At 26.5% G+C, this 21,539-nt stretch overlaps 3 protein-coding genes across 7 annotated transcripts in view; 2 read left to right on the top strand and 1 right to left on the bottom strand.

Annotated features, from left to right (window-relative positions):
• The window catches only part of Whd (carnitine O-palmitoyltransferase whd), a 23,074-nt gene extending 7,445 nt beyond the window's left edge, over positions 1–15,629 (top strand). The window contains exons 2-16 of one of the 4 annotated variants that reach the window (XM_083091718.1): positions 9,148–9,303; positions 9,394–9,530; positions 9,644–9,920; positions 10,321–10,644; positions 10,950–11,149; positions 11,237–11,441; positions 11,534–11,641; positions 11,719–11,744; positions 12,020–12,085; positions 12,328–12,390; positions 12,741–12,852; positions 12,932–13,201; positions 13,276–13,425; positions 13,552–13,761; positions 13,948–15,629. In XM_083091718.1, the coding sequence (XP_082947844.1) occupies positions 9,163–9,303; positions 9,394–9,530; positions 9,644–9,920; positions 10,321–10,644; positions 10,950–11,149; positions 11,237–11,441; positions 11,534–11,641; positions 11,719–11,744; positions 12,020–12,085; positions 12,328–12,390; positions 12,741–12,852; positions 12,932–13,201; positions 13,276–13,425; positions 13,552–13,761; positions 13,948–14,046 (2,388 nt within the window). In that variant the 5' untranslated portion in view covers positions 9,148–9,162 and the 3' untranslated portion in view covers positions 14,047–15,629. Of the gene's footprint in view, positions 1–9,147; positions 9,304–9,393; positions 9,531–9,643; positions 9,921–10,320; positions 10,645–10,949; positions 11,150–11,236; positions 11,442–11,533; positions 11,642–11,718; positions 11,745–12,019; positions 12,086–12,207; positions 12,250–12,327; positions 12,391–12,740; positions 12,853–12,931; positions 13,202–13,275; positions 13,426–13,551; positions 13,762–13,947 lie in introns of all 4 variants that reach the window. The other 3 variants (XM_083091719.1, XM_083091722.1, XM_083091720.1) reach the window with 3 other exon arrangements.
• On the bottom strand, positions 14,034–17,311 carry LOC145967090 (protein POLR1D). Of its 2 annotated transcripts, none has more exons than XM_083091733.1 (3): positions 17,055–17,311; positions 16,365–16,421; positions 14,034–15,984 (listed from the first exon to the last, which is right to left on the bottom strand). In XM_083091733.1, exons 2-3 carry the CDS (start codon positions 16,385–16,387, stop codon positions 15,768–15,770), a joined length of 240 nt encoding a protein of 79 aa, XP_082947859.1. In that variant the 5' UTR covers positions 16,388–16,421; positions 17,055–17,311; the 3' UTR covers positions 14,034–15,767. The 2 variants fall into 2 exon arrangements, with proteins under 2 accessions (XP_082947859.1, XP_082947858.1); XM_083091732.1 differs by having other exon boundaries at positions 16,913–17,308.
• Positions 17,116–21,539, top strand: LOC145967088 (motile sperm domain-containing protein 2). Its single transcript, XM_083091731.1, has 9 exons — positions 17,116–17,276; positions 17,576–17,722; positions 17,916–18,093; positions 18,345–18,708; positions 19,844–19,922; positions 20,020–20,129; positions 20,252–20,452; positions 20,608–20,739; positions 20,857–21,539. Exons 1-9 carry the CDS (start codon positions 17,195–17,197, stop codon positions 21,034–21,036), a joined length of 1,473 nt encoding a protein of 490 aa, XP_082947857.1. The 5' UTR covers positions 17,116–17,194; the 3' UTR covers positions 21,037–21,539.

Below are 21,539 nucleotides of genomic sequence, written 5' to 3'. Positions count from 1 at the left end.
ATCATTGCTGTGTAATCAAACAGAGAAACAAGAAGCAACACATTATCGCCATGACGTCAATAAGAGTCTTTATTTCATCTTATCAGAAATAAGTATTTTTTATATCATATTGTCTACGTTGATAATACTTTTGCACTAATTGCATAAAATAGTAATGCACTTTGAATTCCTAAATTGTAGGATTACAAACATTTGATGTAAAAATTCATATATTTTTATTTTCTAAAAGTAATTGGCAAAGAATAATTTTCAATGCATGTTGAAACTTGGCAATTTTATCTCAAACTTTTGTATTATAATCATATACCTAAATGACAAGATATTTCAAGAAAAAATTTTAACAATTTAAACATCAAGAATAATTTAAAAAAATACATAATATTACATATAAAATAATATTTATTACAACAAAGACCAGAAATCAGAAGAATAGAAATCAATTTTTTATTTTCTCACATGCTTAACTCTTAACGCTATATAATATTTTATTTAAATAAAATATAATATCTAAAATAAATAATTTAATTAAATATCATAAAGAATTGAATAATGAAAGTTAACATTAAATATAGGCATTAGATTATAAAATTTAATTGCCTGTTGCAACTATCTAAATATTTAATAGATTATCATAAATCAGTTGGTCATATCTAATGCTTAAATATTCATACCTAAATATTCATACCTAAATATTCATACCCTATATTAATAGTTAATTTAATACTTCACATTTCAAAATTGTTCACTATTGTAGTATATCATTTTACGCAAATATTTTTTGCGATCCATTTCTTTAGTGATATTTAGTGATATTATTCGGTTTATTAGATTGGTCATCGATTCATCATAATAGTTTCAGGGAAATCTGTATTGCATCTTTTGAAATGATATATAAGTACTTGCAATTATCCTGCAGTCATGAATCGCGTTTTGTTTATGGATTTTTATTGTGGATTTCTGCAAAAAAAGTATGAATTCTATCTTGAAAACAGAATCGTTTTCTTCGTTCATCTTTACCTTATTCAGAAATTAATAACATATGTATATATGTTTTTTTTCTTTATGCTAGCGAAAATGAAATGAATGACCAATTAATTATTATTAATTATCACTAATTATGATAAAGTCATTGATAAATTAGATAGGTGGATATGTTAATGAAGGTAGATATACAGAATTACTTGTCTGATTCGTGCAATTTATCTTGAGATTATCGAGCGAAAGCAATGGTCAAATTTGGAGTAAACTTGTGAGTAGAGATAATCACGTTGCCGTTGTCTGACAAGAAAAATGATGATATTTTATTGCATTAGATCATCATTTATTTATTTAAATATCGTATACACTAAAAAGCTATCACTTATTGAATAATATTTTAATTAAATTAAATATATCAATATTTATATCACATATGTTTAATAAAATTCAAATGTTTAGGGTTCTCAATTTGATAATATATATGTATAACATATATATGTACTTATATATGTATATACAGATTTTATTTTAAAAAATTCAAAATTAAATGATCCGAGATTTTGCATTAAAAAATATAAGATATAATACTTTATAATATACATATATTTAAGATTAATCTTTTTTGTTCAAATACGGAAATATTTTAATAAGATTTTATATGTAATATTTTTAATAATATTATGTCATATTAGGATTTTTATGTGCTCAATAACAGGAAGTTAAATAAATAAACATAAATTTTTTTATGCTGCAAATAATAGATGTAAAATTATGTATACCACGACGATGAGTCCAAGAAATGTAAATATATATTATAATATATGTAAATAATCGATTATGCTCCTTTTCTTTTCTCCTCTATACATAATAGAATAACATTATAAAAAAATATATATTTTTTTATATCGATTTTATTTTTATCAAAGTTATTGTTACCTTTCTTATAGAATGTGAATGAAGAGAGAGAGAGAGAGAGAATGTGTATGTGTGTAAATATATTTAACCTTTATAATCTTAAATAAAAAAATTTAAATATATGTAAATCGAAGTTTTTTTATTCGATTCTTTGAGAAGTTTGGAGAAGTTCAGTCAACTTTGATAACTGCTACGCAATCAATAATTTCATTTCACACGAATGTAGTAATGTTGAATTGCTATCAGCCACAAACTTTATATATTTTTTCTAATTAAACACGAAATATAATCTATAAAGGACTTTTAATATTTCTTTGAAACATCTGCAACGATACAATTAGAGAAAAAAAATAAAAACAAAGAGAAAAAAATGATCACTAATAATGCACAATTTATTTAATTTGTGTGTAATACTAAAATAAACAAACTATATTACCATTATATTAGTTTTAATGTTACAGTTACAAAACGAAAAGGAATAAAAATAAAATGTAAGTAATAATGGAAGATATGAATAATATTATGACAGTGCATTATTTTGTTACTTTATATCATATATTAGAAAACTACATACAAATTTTTATAGTATATATTATTGTTGTATTGTATATCACATATTATTATTTTTACATAATATTATTTCTACATAATATTATTATTACTTTATTCTTCTATGAAATTACACAATATCCAGTAACAACAAAATAACATTAAAATTGGGACTTATTGCCATTAGCACTCATATTAGCATTACATTAACATTCGTATTTTTGAAAAATATGTACATATTGATGCATATGTACATATTTTTTTCAAAAATAATAAAGATAAAAATGTATTGCTATTTTTTTTTAAGATACTAAAAATATCGAAGAATATATAACTCATAATTATTTTATTATCTAATTACAATGGCAAATGTATCATACTTTCCGTATACATATCATATTTAGTGGATTTTTTTACGATTATTTAGCGACATAGATTCTGATTCTTATCAACACATTCGCAACTGAATATATGTTTATTCAATCAAAAGTAGGCACGTGTTTATATCTTATGTAATATTGCACACATTATCATTTCCAAGTTAAAATATTGATACATTATCATTTCCAAACTAAAATATTGATACAGATGTCTCTGGACTTGGTATCTTGATCAATAATGTAATCTTTCATTTTATGACTCATTATATCCGAGTTAAAGAGGCATACTTAAATTTCGAAGAACAAAAATTTTCTTTTTTATATTTTTACAATGGAAAAATATATACATACAATTTAAGATATCAACTATTAAAAATAGTGATTTAAAAAATAATTAAATTTTAAAAAGTATGATGCATGTATTAAATAATAAAGATTAACAGAAAATATATATATTTTATATTTTTGTTATTGATTATTTGTATAAGTAAAAATTAAATTAACTATATATATATATATATATATATATATATATATATATATATATATATATACATCACACATATTTGATTTGTAATGCATAGATATATTAAAGAGAATAAGATTTGCAATTTTATTCGTAACAATCAATATCAATCGAAGCGTGGACTTTGTAAACATCAACATTAACGTTTTAACATTCTCTCTTTTTCTCTCTCTTTAATTATAATTGACGTCAAAGAATTGATACGTACGTTTCAATACATTACTCTTTTTATGCGATTACTATTGCAAAATTTGTGTTATTGTTTGCATATGTGAAACAGAATATGGATTTCTGATTAATGCATCATGATTGTGCTCGATAGATATCTAATTTTTCAGTGATAATTAACTATATCGTTAAATGCAAATTTTCTCTTGATAGTCAATTTTTTGTGATGAGTTATTGTTATAATCGTGAATTATAATGTAAGATAGATAATATAAAACGTAAGTTGTTCTCTTCACTATAGTTTATTTACTCTCTTCACTATAGTTATTTCTCTTTTCAAATTTTAAATACAGTGGGTAACAATATTGAACTATTGTTCTCAAAGTAACGAACGAAATTGAAAATCATTCCAAAAATTAGACATGGATTTTTATCTAATAAGAAAAGGGATATTTCTTCAAATTATAATTTGGTATTGATTTTACATTTTAGCAAAGAAGATTATGTTCAATGCTTTAATAAAGAAAGAAGTAATGATTTGAAAAAGCTGGACTGCTTAGCACATGTCGCAAATGTCGTATGTTGAAAAAATTTGATATACTGTGTAATGTCTATTTATAGAGCGGACGTATTAAGTATTATATATATATACATATATACACATCAATATAGACTCTGACTGTTGTATGCAAAGTTATATAACTACAATAATGTAGTATAAGTACTTTAATTTTTTTAATAAGATCCAATGTAAATTCTATTAAATATTTTTTTTGTAGCATTTTATATGGCTTAGCAAATTTATATACTATATTATACATATACATATATATATAGAGAATAATCAAATTTTTATGATTATTCACCTTATGATTATTCAATTTCTTCTTTATCTAATTATATTTGGATTAAGGTAAAAACATCCAAGGAGAGATGAAAAATCATTTTTGAAAAATTAAAATTAATTTCAAAATATCTAAAATTTCATAGACTGAAGAAAAGCCAGACACTATTATCTTATCATAGATAATTTTAGTTTACAAGAAATTTATATCTTATCATGAGTAAATCTACTTTGGCCAGGAATGAAAATAAAAATGAATCAGATTAAAATCATCGAACAAATTTACAGATTCATATTTGGATGTAAAATCGACTGCTTCCAATCGATATTTTATTTATTAGAATTACACACTAGGTGATTATTTACATAACTTCAACGAAAGGTAAAAGAAGACTACTGACTGCACGTGACTCATATCAAAAGTAAATTGGATTTAAGTTCCTATAAGCTAACGCAATTTATTAATGATCATCTTTCAAATTCAATCATATTTCAATACTCTTTAATGTTTGTGAAGACTCTTTACGCGCTTTCATAATAATCTCTGACGTATAATGATAAATTCGAACTTGTATTTACACGAGTATGTTTTTTATTGGATGCAAATACCTCACGTTTGTTGTTACGTTATAAAAAAATTGCTGTCTTTATTAATCTTCTTTTATTTCCGTAATAAAAGATATGCAATCGCGTATCGCTATATGCTCCAATAATCGCAATACACAATATTGCATGATGAGTATTGCGAAATGGGATCTAAATGTATTTTATTTATAACCTATATTTCGACAGTTTACATATTTCCTCATAATGTTTTACCTCCTTCAACATTGCGGCATAATTATAAATTTGTTTCAGAATCGTGTAATAACTTGCTAGTAAACATAAAATGAAACTTTATATTGAAAATATAAAGTATCCAAAATTGACAGAAATTAATTATCAATAAAAAAAATTTTGAACAAGTTATACGCATAACTAATTAAAAATTTATGTTTGTTTTTAAATAATTGTCTATATACGTTTGTAAAACTGCAATTTAAATTAATTTAAAGAAAACACTCGAAATTACTGGATGGATTAATTTATTTTTATAAGTAGAGTTTTATAATTAATTTAGATTTATTGTCGTTTTAAACTTTTCATTTATTGACCTATTAAGCCAATTTGTTTTTGAAACATGACAAATCTTTATAGTCTGTTGCACGTAAAATATCTAGCATTTCTCAAAAAACGTTGTACATAATCAATTTCGTATAATTGTATTTGTAATTGATCTTGCGAGATTATTGTTAGCTAATAAGCTTCGTCTTTCCAGAATACATATTTTTCGCGTAGAACTTTTTATTTTCCTTTGAATTTTACGTTAGTCAACAAAATATATGTGCAGTTGATACATGCAAAGCACCTACGAATACGACCTACTTATGGTGACGCAGAAGTTTGCTTAATGTAATTTATTTGTCGCAATGGCATTGATATATGATTCTGTCATAGTAAAGCATACGATTTTATTTACTGTAATTAATGTATTGTAAAATAATGATAGAGAAGTAAAAATAAAGCAAATAAGAATAAAAATAAAACATATTGCATCCTTGCGTTAAATATATGAAATTTTCATAGAAAATTTATGAGAAGTGATAAGTGCTTCATAACATTCTCTGATAAGAGATTAATATTTTTTTATCGAAAAACGATCAAAGAATATATCTTGAAATATATCATGAAATATAGAAATAGTGATAACGGGCGACCAATAAAATTGTTGAACTGATATACACCTACCAAAAACACATACAGATTATTACGTTCTCATTAAAATCATCGACCTTATGGATCATCACAAAGATATTTTATCATCGTCAAATTCAGTGATAGAAAGAATATGTTTTCCATATTACACAAATAATTCTGTCGCAGTACGTAAAGCATACAATTTTATTTACTTTAATACAACATGATGGTTCAACAACAAAATTAAATGCGTAAATGTGTACAATCGTGTTCCATTATTATAGTCTTAAAAGAACCATTCTGGGTCATCGTTCAAGGTCCAAAGTTATTACGTTACATGTACAAAATTTAAATAGCTAATATTGAGAAAAAAAGAAAAATTTTCTTATTGGAATGGTATTGGTTTTACTTGATAATTATATAGAAACTGAAGATTTTATCACATCAAATTTTCTCCTAAAAAGGACCGCGTACAAATATTAATTTTTCTCTGGAATATTATTATATACAATAAATTAGTTTTTTTATTAATTTATATATGTGTTAATTACTATGTGTGAAATTAAATATAAATATTATTTATAGAAATACAGCTGTGTAAGATTATATAAATATATACATATGTACATTGCTTATAAAGCTCGGTATTTGCTACTCGGTTTATTTACAATTGCATTCTTAATGTTTTGTCAAGAAATTCACACATTTTTAAATTTATTACAAATATTCTTCTATAATTATATACAGAATTTGGAAAGATAACATTATAAAACTTTTACTAATCAACTTACACTGTTCAATATTTACCACTTACTAGTGAACCGGCTTTTGTAGTGAAATCAGCCGGAGAGAGATCCTTAAATGACGTAGACATCACAGCATGCTCTCATGCTGAAAAATCTTCGATCTGAAAGCGTGACGATCTATATACATTCGTTCGTACATCCTCCACAAATTATCGTTAATTACTTCCCTTCTCTTTAATAAAGTATATTTTCCAATATTTTTATAATTCGCGCGTTGAATTAATAATTAATAATCAGTTCGGATTTACCATCATCTTTCTTTCCCATTCTCCTTCTCGATTGTAACTCGAGTGGAAATTGAGTGAAATGCCGAAGACTTTCTATTATCGCACGCTCACTCAGTACGAACCGAATAAAGTGCGTACAATTAACGAGATTATAACACAAGAGAGAATCAAACTTCATTTTTACCATCGGTTCACATAACATTAATTTGTATTCTTATATTACAATTGTGTTTTGTACTTTAATCTGACACTTTTCGGTCGGTTATTATAATATACGTTCAGGACTTTCACTTCACGGTGACCTCCAATGAATGTTTCCTTCTTGCTCAATGACAAAAGTGAATCCAAAAGAATAATATCAATTTAGGAAGCATGAAGAAATATAAAAAGAGTAATCACTTTTGACAATTTTTGATATTAGCAATATTGTATTAATTTTTTTAATTTATTATACGTATATATTATATAATAATTAGTATTAAAAATTAAAAGAGTTTACAGTTAAATATTAAAGTAAATTTTAAATATCAAGACAATTTTAAATATAAAAGTTTGATATAGCGGTAATTAGGGAATAGTTTTGATAAGAAAAGGAAAAAAATAATAGTTACACGTAAACAGCTGATATTACTCAAGGCTCTTTAGCTTTTTTTTCTGGGAACCGAATGCGTTTGACCAAACTAAAGTAAATTTATCGTAAACGACAAGTCCATCGAATTGGCTTCTTCATAATGTCCATATTTATCAGTTTGGCACGATCTATACAATGCATTCGTGCATGCACGCGAGCGCACCGCAATTGAAACTTTAAGTAAGGTCAACTGGTATATCTGCGTTTACTCTGCATCATTATCACGATCATATAGTTCATCTTCGCGACAAAGCTGCTCTTTTTTCTCGTCGATTAACCGTTTCCGGACGGGTCTTCTTTACAATATGTCAGATTTAAATATTGACTTATTCATATTAATAAAATATATAAATATAAATATTAATAAATACAACATATAATATATTAATAAATACAACATATAATATAATATTAAAAATATATACGTTGTTTCATATAATCTTTAAAAAAGAAATCATTGAAATAATGCTTTAGAATACGAATATATTAAAATGCCTAGAATGCTAATCGTATGAAAATTAAAATTGCATTTCGTATAATCTTAATCGTGCATAATTTTTTCCTTAATACGTTTATGTACAAAATAATGAGAGGAATCAATTGGTGTAAAGAAAACACATAGTTATTTTTAAGAAAAAATATGTAATTGTTAATTGCAAATTACATATTTTTTCTTAAAAATAACTATGTGTTTTCTTTACACCAGTTGATTCCTCTCATTATTTTGTACATAAAATATTCAGGTAAGATAATTGAAAAATGAATATTTTACAAGATATTTTACGGTTTATGTAAAATTAATAGATGATTTCAAGCCTCATAACTCGGAAAGTACTTAATGAAAACTAACTTAATTATAGTGTTTTCGAAAGCTCTTGAGATGAGCTACAAGAATATGCAAAAGCATATAGGGTGTCCCATTTAAAAAGTTGGAGGTGACCTTCACGTGACCTTCAGGTGACTCTTTAAGGTCAAACTAATGGCACCATCTTATGTCCCCCTTGAAACCATACAACTTTTGTCTGAAACATTTTATCGTATCTTTTAGACTTTACGAGATATTTCGATGTCTCAAAATAAAAAACTTACCCTGTATAATCAAGCTTATATGAATATGCACGAATGCATTGAATAGATCGTGCATAATTTTATTATTATACACACACACACACACGCACACACATATATATATATATATACATAAAATTTTAATTTTTTTACGATTAGCATTCTAGGCACTTTGATATACTTGTATTCTAAACTATGATTTCTTTTTTAAAGATTATATGAAACAACGTATTTTTAATAATTTTAACAGCAAGCGCGAATTATAATTAAGATATTAATTTTTAAATAAAAAATCTTAAACTTTAATGCATTTTACAGGAAGGCTAACGCAGGATGGCGGAAGCCCACTCAGCCGTAGCATTCAGTTTCTCGATAACACACGAAGGATGGGATGTAAACTTTGATCGGGAGGTGCTTCACTTGGTGTGGCTCTCCGGAGTGCGATCATGGAAGAAGAGATTCTTCCGATTTCTGGTAAGTGCCAATTACAGCGTCTTTAATTCCCGAACATTAGTATCGAATATTTGACCGTATTTTTTACACATATGTATGTTTCATTTTTAGAACAATCTGAAAAGTGGCGTTTATCCAGCTTCTTTAGAAAGCTTGTGGATTACTATAATGTTAGTAACGGCGGTACACTTTGCTGGTTATAAAGTTCCGTATGACCTCGTTGGAAAAGTATCACCATATCTTTCCGGGTAAGTCTATGTAATTTTGCTCAATCACAAAATATTTATGATTCATTACACTCGCAGATTGAGAGAAAGAAAATTTAATGTCTTTGGAATTAATCACTCTCTTTTTGTGACAGATCCTCTATACTCGCGCACCTGGCAGGCTCTTTTGTAGTCGCATTGTTCTTATGGCTAGCGGTCATATACGCGATTCGATATACGTTGAAATTACTGCTTATGTACAAAGGATGGATATACGAATCAAGGGGTAAGACTTACAAACCATCAAGGTTGACGAAAATCTGGCTCTTGGTGGTAAAGTTGTTCTCCGGTTGGCATAAACCTATGCTGTATAGCTTCCAAGGATCACTGCCACGATTGCCGCTACCGTCAGTAGCTGATACTATGACACGGGTTAGATCACAATAACAATATTTCATCATTTTATATTAAATGTTAATTTACTACGTACGCATATATAAATTGGATCCGATGTCACTAATTATGCTTATATCATTTTATTTCATAAAATATTTTTCTTAAATTTTATTTTTAAAAGTCGTTTTATAATGGCATAATAATTATTTTATTTTTAAAATTGAGTTTATGAGTTATTGATGAATCTTACTATATCGACTATTGTTTAAGCATTTTCCATAATGTGTGTGTTATTTAATTTTCAAATCGGACATTATAATGAAATATAAAGATTCTTGTTAATATATTGAAATGTTATCGGTGATAAAAAAATTGGTAAATAAGTCTAGAATATCCATGTCTGTTTAAATATTGTAAAATATTGTTTATGATATAGTATTTGAGGAGTGTACGGCCATTGCTAGATGACGAGAATTACGCTCGCATGGAAAGATTGGCTACCGAATTCCAAAATGGCATCGGCGTCAAGTTACAACGTTATTTAATCCTCAAATCTTGGTGGTCTACCAATTACGTATCCGATTGGTGGGAAGAGTACGTTTATTTACGTGGAAGATCACCTCTGATGGTCAACTCGAATTTTTATGGAATTGATGCCATTCTCTCGCACCCTACAAATCTACAAGCTGCGCGAGCCGCAGCAGTTATATATTCCTGCTTGCAATATAGACGTCTTATTGAACGTCAAGAATTAGAACCAGTTAGTATTTTGTTGTTATTTACATTTTTATTTCACTAAAATAGAGAAAAATTTTCGTTACCAAAATCACTATTAAATAGTATAATTAAAACTGATTTTTCTATTTCACAAAGTAATATAATTATAATGATATATAAAAATTTTTCTCAATTATTTGATACTTTTTGTTTTTATCATTTTTTATTGAGAGAGAGAAAATATATATAGAGCAAAAGAATAAAAAAATTGCGATATTTTTTACATTTTGTTTAATATAAATATAAAACTTATCATGACATGTATATAAAAGAAATGTGTCTTTTTAGATTCTGGTACAAGGATTAGTACCATTATGTTCTTGGCAATATGAAAGAGTTTTTAACACTACACGAATTCCAGGAATAGAGGTTGACAAAATTGTGCATTATCAAGATGCCAAACATATTGTAGTTTATCATAAAGGCAGATATTTTAAGGTGTTAATTTATTATCGAAATAGAATTCTTCAAGCCTGTGAAATAGAACTGTAAGTCACATATTTTATTTTTTTATCAGCTTATATTTTTATCTATATTATCTTGTGTATCATCTATAATATAATATCATCTTACAGTCAGATTCAACAAATTTTAAATGATGATTCAACACCGGCGGAAGGAGAGGAGAAACTAGCTGCATTAACGGCAGGTGAAAGAACTATCTGGGCACAGACTAGAAAAGACTTTTTTGCAAAAGGTGTAAATAAAGCTTCTTTGGATATTATTGAGAAAGCTGCATTCGTAGTCGCATTAGACGATGTACCTTATGAATATGATCCAGTATGTTATCTAATAATTTAAAAATATATTTTGTATGAGAAAATATTAATTAAATTGACTACTATATTTGTTAAAAATATTTCATATTTTAGAATCATCCGGAAAAATTAGATCACTATGGTAGAATTTTATTACATGGAAAAGGATATGATCGATGGTTTGATAAATCTTTTACGCTATGCATTGGGACCAATGGCAGAGTGAGTAATATTACACCTAATATATTTTCACAATATTATACGAGAATTGAGATTATATATATTATTTCTGTTTACAGATTGGCTTCAATGCGGAACATTCTTGGTGAGTATATTTTAGAGAATTTGAATTACATATTAATAATAAAAAATATATAACTTGATATTTTTTTTTTAATTTTTATCATATAGTAAAGGAATTATTTCGAAATATTATATATTTTGTCTATTTTATACGGAGACAAACATAGAGCATGATTTCATTATATATAATGTATTATATACAATTAGACTTACATTTTCAATACTATCAAATAACTCTATTAAACACACAAATTTATGTATATATCGAAATACCACATAATGATAAGTAATGAGCAGGGCAGATGCTGCAGTCATGTCACACTTGTGGGAGTACGTGATATATTCGGAGGTCCTAGACAGAGAGTAAGAATTACAATCTATAGAATTATATGATTTTGTATATTTCTTTTCTTCTGCTTCTAAAAATAATTATTAAAAACATCCTTAAAGGTTTCTTAGGATTCTTTTTTCTGTCTATGTTTCAGTCTCCTAAATATTATTTTCTGCAGGTTCTTTCTTTCTATTAGGTATTTTTACTGATGAGTGTCCTTTATATATTTTTTTCACATTATAACTTTAATATTTTGTTTTAATATGCTTATTAGGGCTGATGCACCGGTGGTGGGAACTCTATGGGAATTTATTATGGCTGCTGATAATGAAATTGGGTAATTTGTACATTATTTTCATTGAGTTGAATTTTTCATGGGATATAAACTAATTACTAACTACTCATACACTGCATCATTCCTAACAATCATATAATTTTTGTTTTGCTATAATTATATAATGATTATTTTGACTTTTATGAACATATATATTTGTGCATGAAAATTTATGTTTTTTAATATGATAAAATATAATTGTTAACTGTGTGCTTCAGTGAGTTTGTCAAACAAAAAATAAACAAAGAATAATTAGCTTACAAAATTATTCAATTGTCTAACTTATTATTATATATATATATATATATATATATATATATATATATATATATACATACATACATAATTCTTAGATATCAAGATGGACATAATATAGGCACTCCAGAATTTACACCTCCAGCTCCAATTCGATTGCAATGGGATCTGAATACTAAATGTATTGAAGCTATTGAGCAATCCTATCAAGTAATAATAAATTTTATTTGAATACTATTTAGTGAATATTGCAATTATGTAATAAATCGATTTTATATTTAATATGCAGGTAGCACACAATATATTGAATGATGTTGAGTTGCGTATTTATGTGCACGATGCTTATGGCAAAGGCTTAATGAAGGCTAATTCCGTATCGCCAGATGCATATATACAAATGGCACTTCAACTGGCATATTATCGCGATGCTGGGAAGTTCAGTTTAACTTATGAAGCTTCTATGACGAGACTATTCCGAGAAGGTAGAACGGAAACAGTTAGACCATGCACTATTGAATCTTCTAAATGGGTGAAAGCAATGGAGAACAAAACAATAACGGTAAAGAAATAAGCAAAAATATAAATGTTTGATTATTTGTATATTTCTAACAAAACTTCTTTTCTGATTTATAGGTAGATGAAAAAGTTAAACTACTAATGGATGCGGTAGCACGACATCAGAAAAGTTATCAGGATGCCATGTGTGGTAAAGGAATAGATAGACATCTATTCTGTTTGTATGTAGTATCAAAGTACTTAGAAGTAGACTCGCCATTTCTAAAGGTAATTGTTTTGTGACTATATCATGTTAGTAATAGATTAGTAATATGTTAGTAATAGATGTAATACAATAATTGAATAACAGTCTTACAAAATGTAACAAGATGTTTTATTATATTTCTATTATAGGAGGTTCTAAGTGAACCGTGGAGATTATCAACATCACAAACTCCGCACGGCCAAACTGCAAAATTAGATTTGAAAAAATATCCGAATTGCATTTCAGCAGGTGGTGGATTTGGCCCTGTAGCTGATGATGGCTATGGTGTTTCTTATATAATTGCAGGAGAAAATCTTATATTTTTCCATGTATCTAGTAAACGATCTTCCTCAAAAACGGTACATATAGCATAAAAATAATTAATATTTTTAGCGTCATTAATCATCAATCATTTATTTCTTGAAATTTTGTTATCTATTACATATTGTATATTTTGCATATTTTGCATTTATAACTTACAATAATACATATAATATACATATAATTATTTATTTATTAAGTAATTATAATTTCAATTTTTATAGGATGCTGCAAGATTTGCAAAGCGGATAGAGAAGGCACTTGATGATATGAAAAACTTATTGGGCCAGAAGAAGAAAATACATCAGAATGGATCTGCATAATTTATTTATTATTTAATCTTGCAAAGTGATTACAAATGAAAAAGAATCTATAGCTTCAAAATAATTTGCCTGGTATAGGGAAAAATTTAATGCACTTTTTGAAGGTACTTTTCATAGACAATTATTTTGATAAATAAAAATTTACAAGAAAATGGGCCCAAAATTCAAGATGCAGTATAGACAATTGCATAGAGATAATTTTTCATAGAATTATTTTTGTTTATCATATGTATTATCAAATAGCATTTTTATCATTAAATAATCATTTATAAACTAACAAATTATTCATGATTTGCTAATAATATTTCACAACAAAAAAATATAAGTGATGAAATATAAGATAGGAAAAATCCTCATTTCTCTTTGTACAATACTGCAAATTTAAGAAATATTTTGATATTAAATGACTATAGAAGTATATGTATAATAAGAATTAATATTTGGAAATTATATACATATTGAAACTTAACAATTTTCCCACATGTAAAAGAGTATCGAATAGTCATCAATATCATGATTTATAAATTTATTAATAATTGAATTTGGAACATTTATACATATCTACTGTGAGTGTCAATAGAATTTAAAATTTTTAATGTTATATGGATAATGTGTGTATGGATATATGTATACATCCATACATATATCCATACAAACAAAAAATATCTTATTATAATTTTAAATAAAAAAGACATGAATGCAATGCAATTTATACATATAAGAAAGTAAAAATTTTCTTTATAATATGTAGTAGAAAAATATCAACTGCATCTTAATATGGAAAGACATCTCGATTTATCAGTCTTGTCAGTCCTAATGCGATACACACAGATATGTAACTATGAATATGTGATTACTTTGATTTTTAAGCAAACATTTAAACGATGCCATATATTAATATGTGCAACTTATCAATGCAAAATGTTTTAATTGTAAGTAATTACTAATTAGTAAGTAATTTTATAGTTAAAAAAGGTGTATGATTACATTCTCTACACTATATATTTGTTAAAGCTATATATAAGTTTAAAGATATTGGTGCTTTTATAAAACTTGTTATTACTTGGTGGTATTACACAATTAATCTTTATTGATCTTTAAGCTAAGTATGTAAAAAAATAGTACTAAATGTGCAAGGTGACGAAGAAATGACACATTTTGTACATTTTATTGCATATTTAAAGTTTTAATGATGTCTCATTAAAAATTAGAGATATAAAACTGTATAACAGAATTTTACATGTTACAATTATTAAAGTGACTTTAATATTGACATTGTAAATAAAAGTAATTTGTATGAAATTTTATAAGAAGCAACTGAAATATATAATTTATCAAAGAAGAAAATATTAAATATTGACAAACGAATATAAATGTAGATATTTACGAAACATTTAAAAATTTTTATACAATATTTTTATACAATATTGATAGTTGTGATCTATAATTTTTTTTATATCTATTGGTATATCTATAAAGAAATTTTTTTCGATTTTGTAAAAAGATGTAACATTAATTATAACATGAGTGTACTGTAATAAAAGAAATAAATACAAAACAGTTATTTAGCAGCAATATTTAAATATATGTGTGTATGCCAAGGAAAATGATAAGTATATGTTTCAAAATTGTATAACAAGAATACATATATATATATATATAAACACAAGTGTACAAGAATAATATTATATATATGTGTGTGTATATATATATATTGTAACTTATGATTTTTTAACAGTATCTGTTTTATATGATTGAACTTTTACTTTTTCTTGCTTCAGTGTACGATGTTTGTTCGATATTACTGCATTTCTTAATGTTGAATGGAGAAATCTTTTGTTAACGGTTTCTTTAGGTTTTACCCATCCACTAGGTCCCATTATTTCAGCCCTTTGTGCACCGAGTTTAGCTTCTTCCAGCAAAGCTTCAACTGCAAGTCTATATAATATATATTTACATTTCATAGTAACGCTATAAACTTATTTATGGAGATAAAATTATTAAAAAATTATGATAAATTCTTATTTTTATGTGTATTTACATATTAAAATATATTAATGTGAAAAACTCGAATGTAGGCTTAAAAATTATTATTCAAATATAAACTCATATTATGGTTATGATTTAATATATTTGGAAATATAATTTTATAATATCTAATTTTTTTAATATAAAAAACAAAAATAAAAGCCAGCCACTAAATTAAATTATATTCTTAAGATAGGAAAAACTTTATACACATTTATAGAGATTATATCATTGAGGTTCTATGTATATGAAATAATTATAAACAATACAATTTAAAATCGTACAACTACCTGTTTAATGTTTCATCATCCATGTTTACTTATCTTAGGATTATTATCCTATAAATCCTAAAACAAGCGAAAATATAACGATGATTTATGATGATAATATTGTGTATGTATCATTCGTGTCACACATATAGATTATGTTTTGATATCGCGTGCTTAATTTACAACTTTTTATGTTTATCACATGAAACTAAACTATTGTTTCGAAACGTCACGTTTGTCATAAATTGTCATACTGATTCGCACGCAATGAATACTTCCGCAATGTGATAACACTTGTGACAGCTGATGACTGCAAAATGGCTGTTTTCACAGCTGATTCAAGCTGCGGAAAATGCTCAGGAGTATATATATGACGCATTCTATAGCTAGAAATAATTGATCATAAGCACGCAATTCCACTCTAATTGCTTATTTATGATAAATAATGCTTTGCATAACACAACGCAGGGAGAATTGCGAGGAAGATGGGGTGAGGAATCGCGTTAGATTAATAATTCTTAAAAATACACATAAATTTAACAGTATTATAAGCGAACATTACAAAGTACCTTTGATCAATTCGCGATAAGCGCAAAATCTTTTCTCTTTAATTGTTACACACGTTGTCCAAATTAATTTTCGCACTTTGTTACTCTTCTCTCCTCTCCTCTAAATGAACTTCACTTTTTTAAAAATACGGAAAAAACTTGCCGTAGGTGACAAAAGCATGGTGGAAGGAAAGTTCGAATGGCATGCGCGACGTGGCGCGCATAGATGAGGCGTGTGAATAAATTTGTTCTCGGTGCCGGTCAAAGTATCACTCTCCCGGCCACTAGCTCGAAGAAAGGAAGATGGAAGTGAGTGCGAAGGCGATCACGGAACTTCGCGACAAGTTTTTCAAAAAGCTAGACGACGAGGGACCACCCGATCCTAGTGTGTACCTTCTTCCTCTTTCATCGAAAACGAATCCTACCGTTGTAACACAAATTGTATACTGTGTTGTAATACAGTGCTCATGTAACATGTGCAAAGGTCGCGCCAGTCGATCGCGTATTCAATTGAAAACAATTGACAATGTGTAGCAAAGAATGCGATATTAATAATGGATGAGACACACGCACATCTCATCAATATTTAAAGAATTAAAAATTAAAAGAAAAGAGAAAAAAGATATGATTTAATTTCCTCGTGAATTCTACATGCTTAATTTGATGAACAAATATTGTTTGCAGAGGGTTTTCATCCTGCTGATATAGCCAGGATAAAGAATACTGATGACTGGCTAAGACGATTTTTAGAGGCTACTGACCTCAATGAACAAGAGGCATTTAATATGCTTTGGGATACTTGTACTTGGAGAAGAAAATTTGGAGCAAATGGTAAAACTATTTTTATTGTACTTACTATTCTGTATTTGCTTAGTTTTTGCCATATAAATATGTTTAGTAACAAGTAAAAAAATGGCAAAGATTGTTCTAGCAAATCTATATTAATTTGGATAACATGTAATTTGATAATATAGTATAAAACATCTTTCTTTTTCCCCTTTCAACATTACAAGATAAATTACAGATATTACCGAAGATAATGTGAAAAGAGAGTATTTAGAAGAAGGATCATGCTATGGCTATGGTAAAGATAAAGATGGCAAGAAACTTCTTGTGATTAAGTTAAAGTTGCATGTTAAAGGAGTAAAAGATTTTGCAGAGCTTCAGAGATGTATAATTTACTGGTTTGAGAGATTAGAAAGGTATCTTAATTTTAGGATAGCAAATATGATTTTGCCTAAAGAAAAAAAGTTTATGAATAAAATGTTTATGATTTCAACCTTTTTTTGAAAAATCGATGAATTACTTAAAATGAAATACTTAAATCAATTAAAATCTTCCAATCGGTCCAATTTTTTTATTCATAAGCTTTCTTTTTTCAGATACTTACAAATATGCATATATCATTAATATATCTGTAATATGTTAATGAATTTCAATTGTATGTTTTCAGAGAAGTAGATCAGGTATCGCTTTTCTTTGATATGGCAGAAGCTGGACTTTCCAATATGGATATGGAGCTTATTAAATACCTCATTAATTTATTCAAGTCTTATTATCCCAATTTTTTAAATTATATCATAATTTTTGAAATGCCCTGGATTTTAAATACAGCTTTTAAATTAATAAAATCATGGTTACCTGCTAAAGCTATTCCAAAAATCAAACTTGTTAACAAAACAACATTGAAAGAGTTTGTTGATCCGAATGATGCATTAAAATCTTGGGGAGGTAACAGTGATTATGTATACAAATTTGTGCCAGAAGTACGAACAAATGGAGATGGTGTATTGAATGGCAAACTGGATAATAAAAAGGTACATATACATCTTTTCTTCTTTTATTAAAGTTTTTATTTGAAACTACTAATACTACTAATATTACTATGATAAGACATAATAAGATTCTTCTTTTGTTTTTATATATGATAGAGCAACTTTGCTATATTTGTTCATTCTCTCTCTGTTCTTTTTCTTTCAATAGAATTAAGACAAATATAGATGTAGGAATTGAAAGGAAGTGAAAGAATTAATTATTAAAGTTATTTAATGAAGCTCGCCATATTTCTTTTTTTATTGAGTCTATTCTTTTATTATTTTTTTTGTTGTGTTGCTATGTTTGGTTCATTTACAATCAGTCTTCCTATATTTATAGAAACCTATACTTATAGAAATTTAAGAAATTTATGTCATATTGACATCTGAATAGATAGACAGAGCAGCATTAGCTACCGATTAAGATGATTGAAGCTTTGATATTCACGATAAGGAGGGACTTTTCGGTTGAATTCGGTTATGCCCGATAATGAGCGGTTAATTCGACTCTAATCATTGACATCAAGATTCAGCTCATGTGTATTGTGCGAAGTGTTATGAATATTGTCATATTACTTTTATATTTATTACATTATTATTTTTATATTTATTATACTATTTTTATATTTATATTTTTTTAATATTATTTAATATATAAATATTATTATTTTCATATTATTTTTATATTTATTCATATATTACTTTATATAAAACTTTATTATTATAAAAATAAAATAATAAAATAAAAATAAAAAAAATAAACATTTTTTTTCTAAATAAACACTATTTAAACATCTCCGTGAAGAGAATCTGGTTTAGAATCAATGATGTCAATGGAATCGTCATGTCAAATTGTGCCGAATATAGTCGAACGTTGACGAAGTTAACCGAAGTTCATGCACTACCCCCTCTTACCGCATTTATCAGTTTCCTGCTACCCCTCTCGCAAGCTCTATCTATCTATTCAGGTGTCAATGATAAAAAACAAAATAAAAGAGCTTAACCTCCCTGGTATAATATAATATGCATAAAAAAAGACTAAATAACATGGAACATATACAGGATGTACATCAAATTATTAATAATTTTTAGAAGTTTTATTTTATTTTTTTTAAGCATGCTATATATTATTTTCTAGGTGCATTTCGCAGAAAATTCACCAATTACAGAACAAAGCCCATCTCCAAATATTGGAGAGCAAACTAACGAAGAACAATGTATGTACAAAATTTATTATGCAATCAAGAATTTATTATAAGATTTAACACTAATGGTATAAAAAATATGTACGTCTTTAAATTATGTTTGTTCCAGTATTATCCATAGAACCTGTGGAAGCAATTACATTTAATAAGGATGGAAATGACATTGCAGGAACAATTACTCTTAAAAATATTACAACTGATAAGTCTTTATCTTATAAGGTATATATATTTTATATATATATATTATTTTATTACCATTATATTATATTAGAATAGATTTATGAAGATATATTAAACTAAATACACAAATATATATAGCATATGAGTACAATAATTTGTAGATAAAGACAACGTCTCCTGAAAAATTTAGAGTAAGACCAAGTTCTGGAATTTTACAACCATCTGAACAACGAAGTGTTGTGGTTGTATTACAGCCTGGCTATAATATACGTGGTCTTTTACATAATGATAGATTTTTAGTCATGTGCCTTTCATTAAAAAATGCAAATGCTACACCACAGGAACTCGCTGCACTTTGGAAGGTAAATTGTTTCTTTTTTTTTTTTCATTCTCTAATTCAATATTTATCTCATTATGTCTTATTATGTAAAATATCAACAACTATAAATTTTAATTATATTTATGAATAAGATCATTAAGATGCTAATGCGTTGTTGTGTGCTCTCTTTCTTTATAGTCTGAAAAAGCATCAGAAATGCATAGACTACGATGTTGTGATGGTAACAGTGAAAACAATGAAGTCCAAAAATCTCATTCTATATTAACTTCTACAGGAAATGATCGTAATATTGATGCATTTTTCTCTAAGGTATTTAAGTCAAAATGTAACATGCTTTCACATATATATACATCGATATATATTTCATAAAAATATAAATATTAAACTATAAATTTTTTTATGCTGATGCATCGTTCAAAATTCCAGATAAATCTTCTTGAAGAAAATTGTAAAAAGTTACGTGATGAAATTGTTACTGTAAGATACATGCTTTTAATTTATATGGTATTGACAATCGTAATAGGAATGCTGTTGATTTATATTCTAAAAATGGATATTAAAAATTTAGTGGATCAACAAAACTGCCACATTCATCATGGTAACTAAAATACTCATTTATAACTTTGATATATGAGAAAAAAATGTTAACAAATGTTTCTATTCTAATTAAATCTAAGATATAAATATATAAAAATTAATCTATCCCATACACAATATAGTTAATATGTTTAAATTTTTATTTTGCTCTCTCCCATAAAAGTCTATAAATATTCAATTGTGTTTTTATAGACATTAATTTTGTAATTTCTTATGTAACATTCAATATATATGTATATTATTTTTTTAAAAGTTATCACCATTGTGGTAATTTTGTGGTTACCATTGTGTTCTGTAACACAATGCATAAATAGTATATGCATAACTATACCTATATTAACTTTACAATATTGTAAAACTATATTATAAAACTACACTATTTTTGTAAGCTTTTATACACACTACAAGAAAACAACTACAAAACTACCCTTATAATTATGTATTAAATTTAAATGCGGATTAATGTATGTATGTATGTAAGTTGTATATATCCTTAATGATTTTGCTTTGGA

Source organism: Camponotus vicinus, unplaced genomic scaffold (genome assembly GCF_025532165.1).
Source record: "Camponotus vicinus isolate PSW18456_S1 unplaced genomic scaffold, iyCamVici1.0 SCAF_2, whole genome shotgun sequence".
Lineage (NCBI taxonomy): Eukaryota > Metazoa > Arthropoda > Insecta > Hymenoptera > Formicidae > Camponotus > Camponotus vicinus.
The sequence above is the reverse complement of the archived record's forward strand: the minus strand, read 5'-3'. Positions and strand labels throughout refer to the sequence as shown.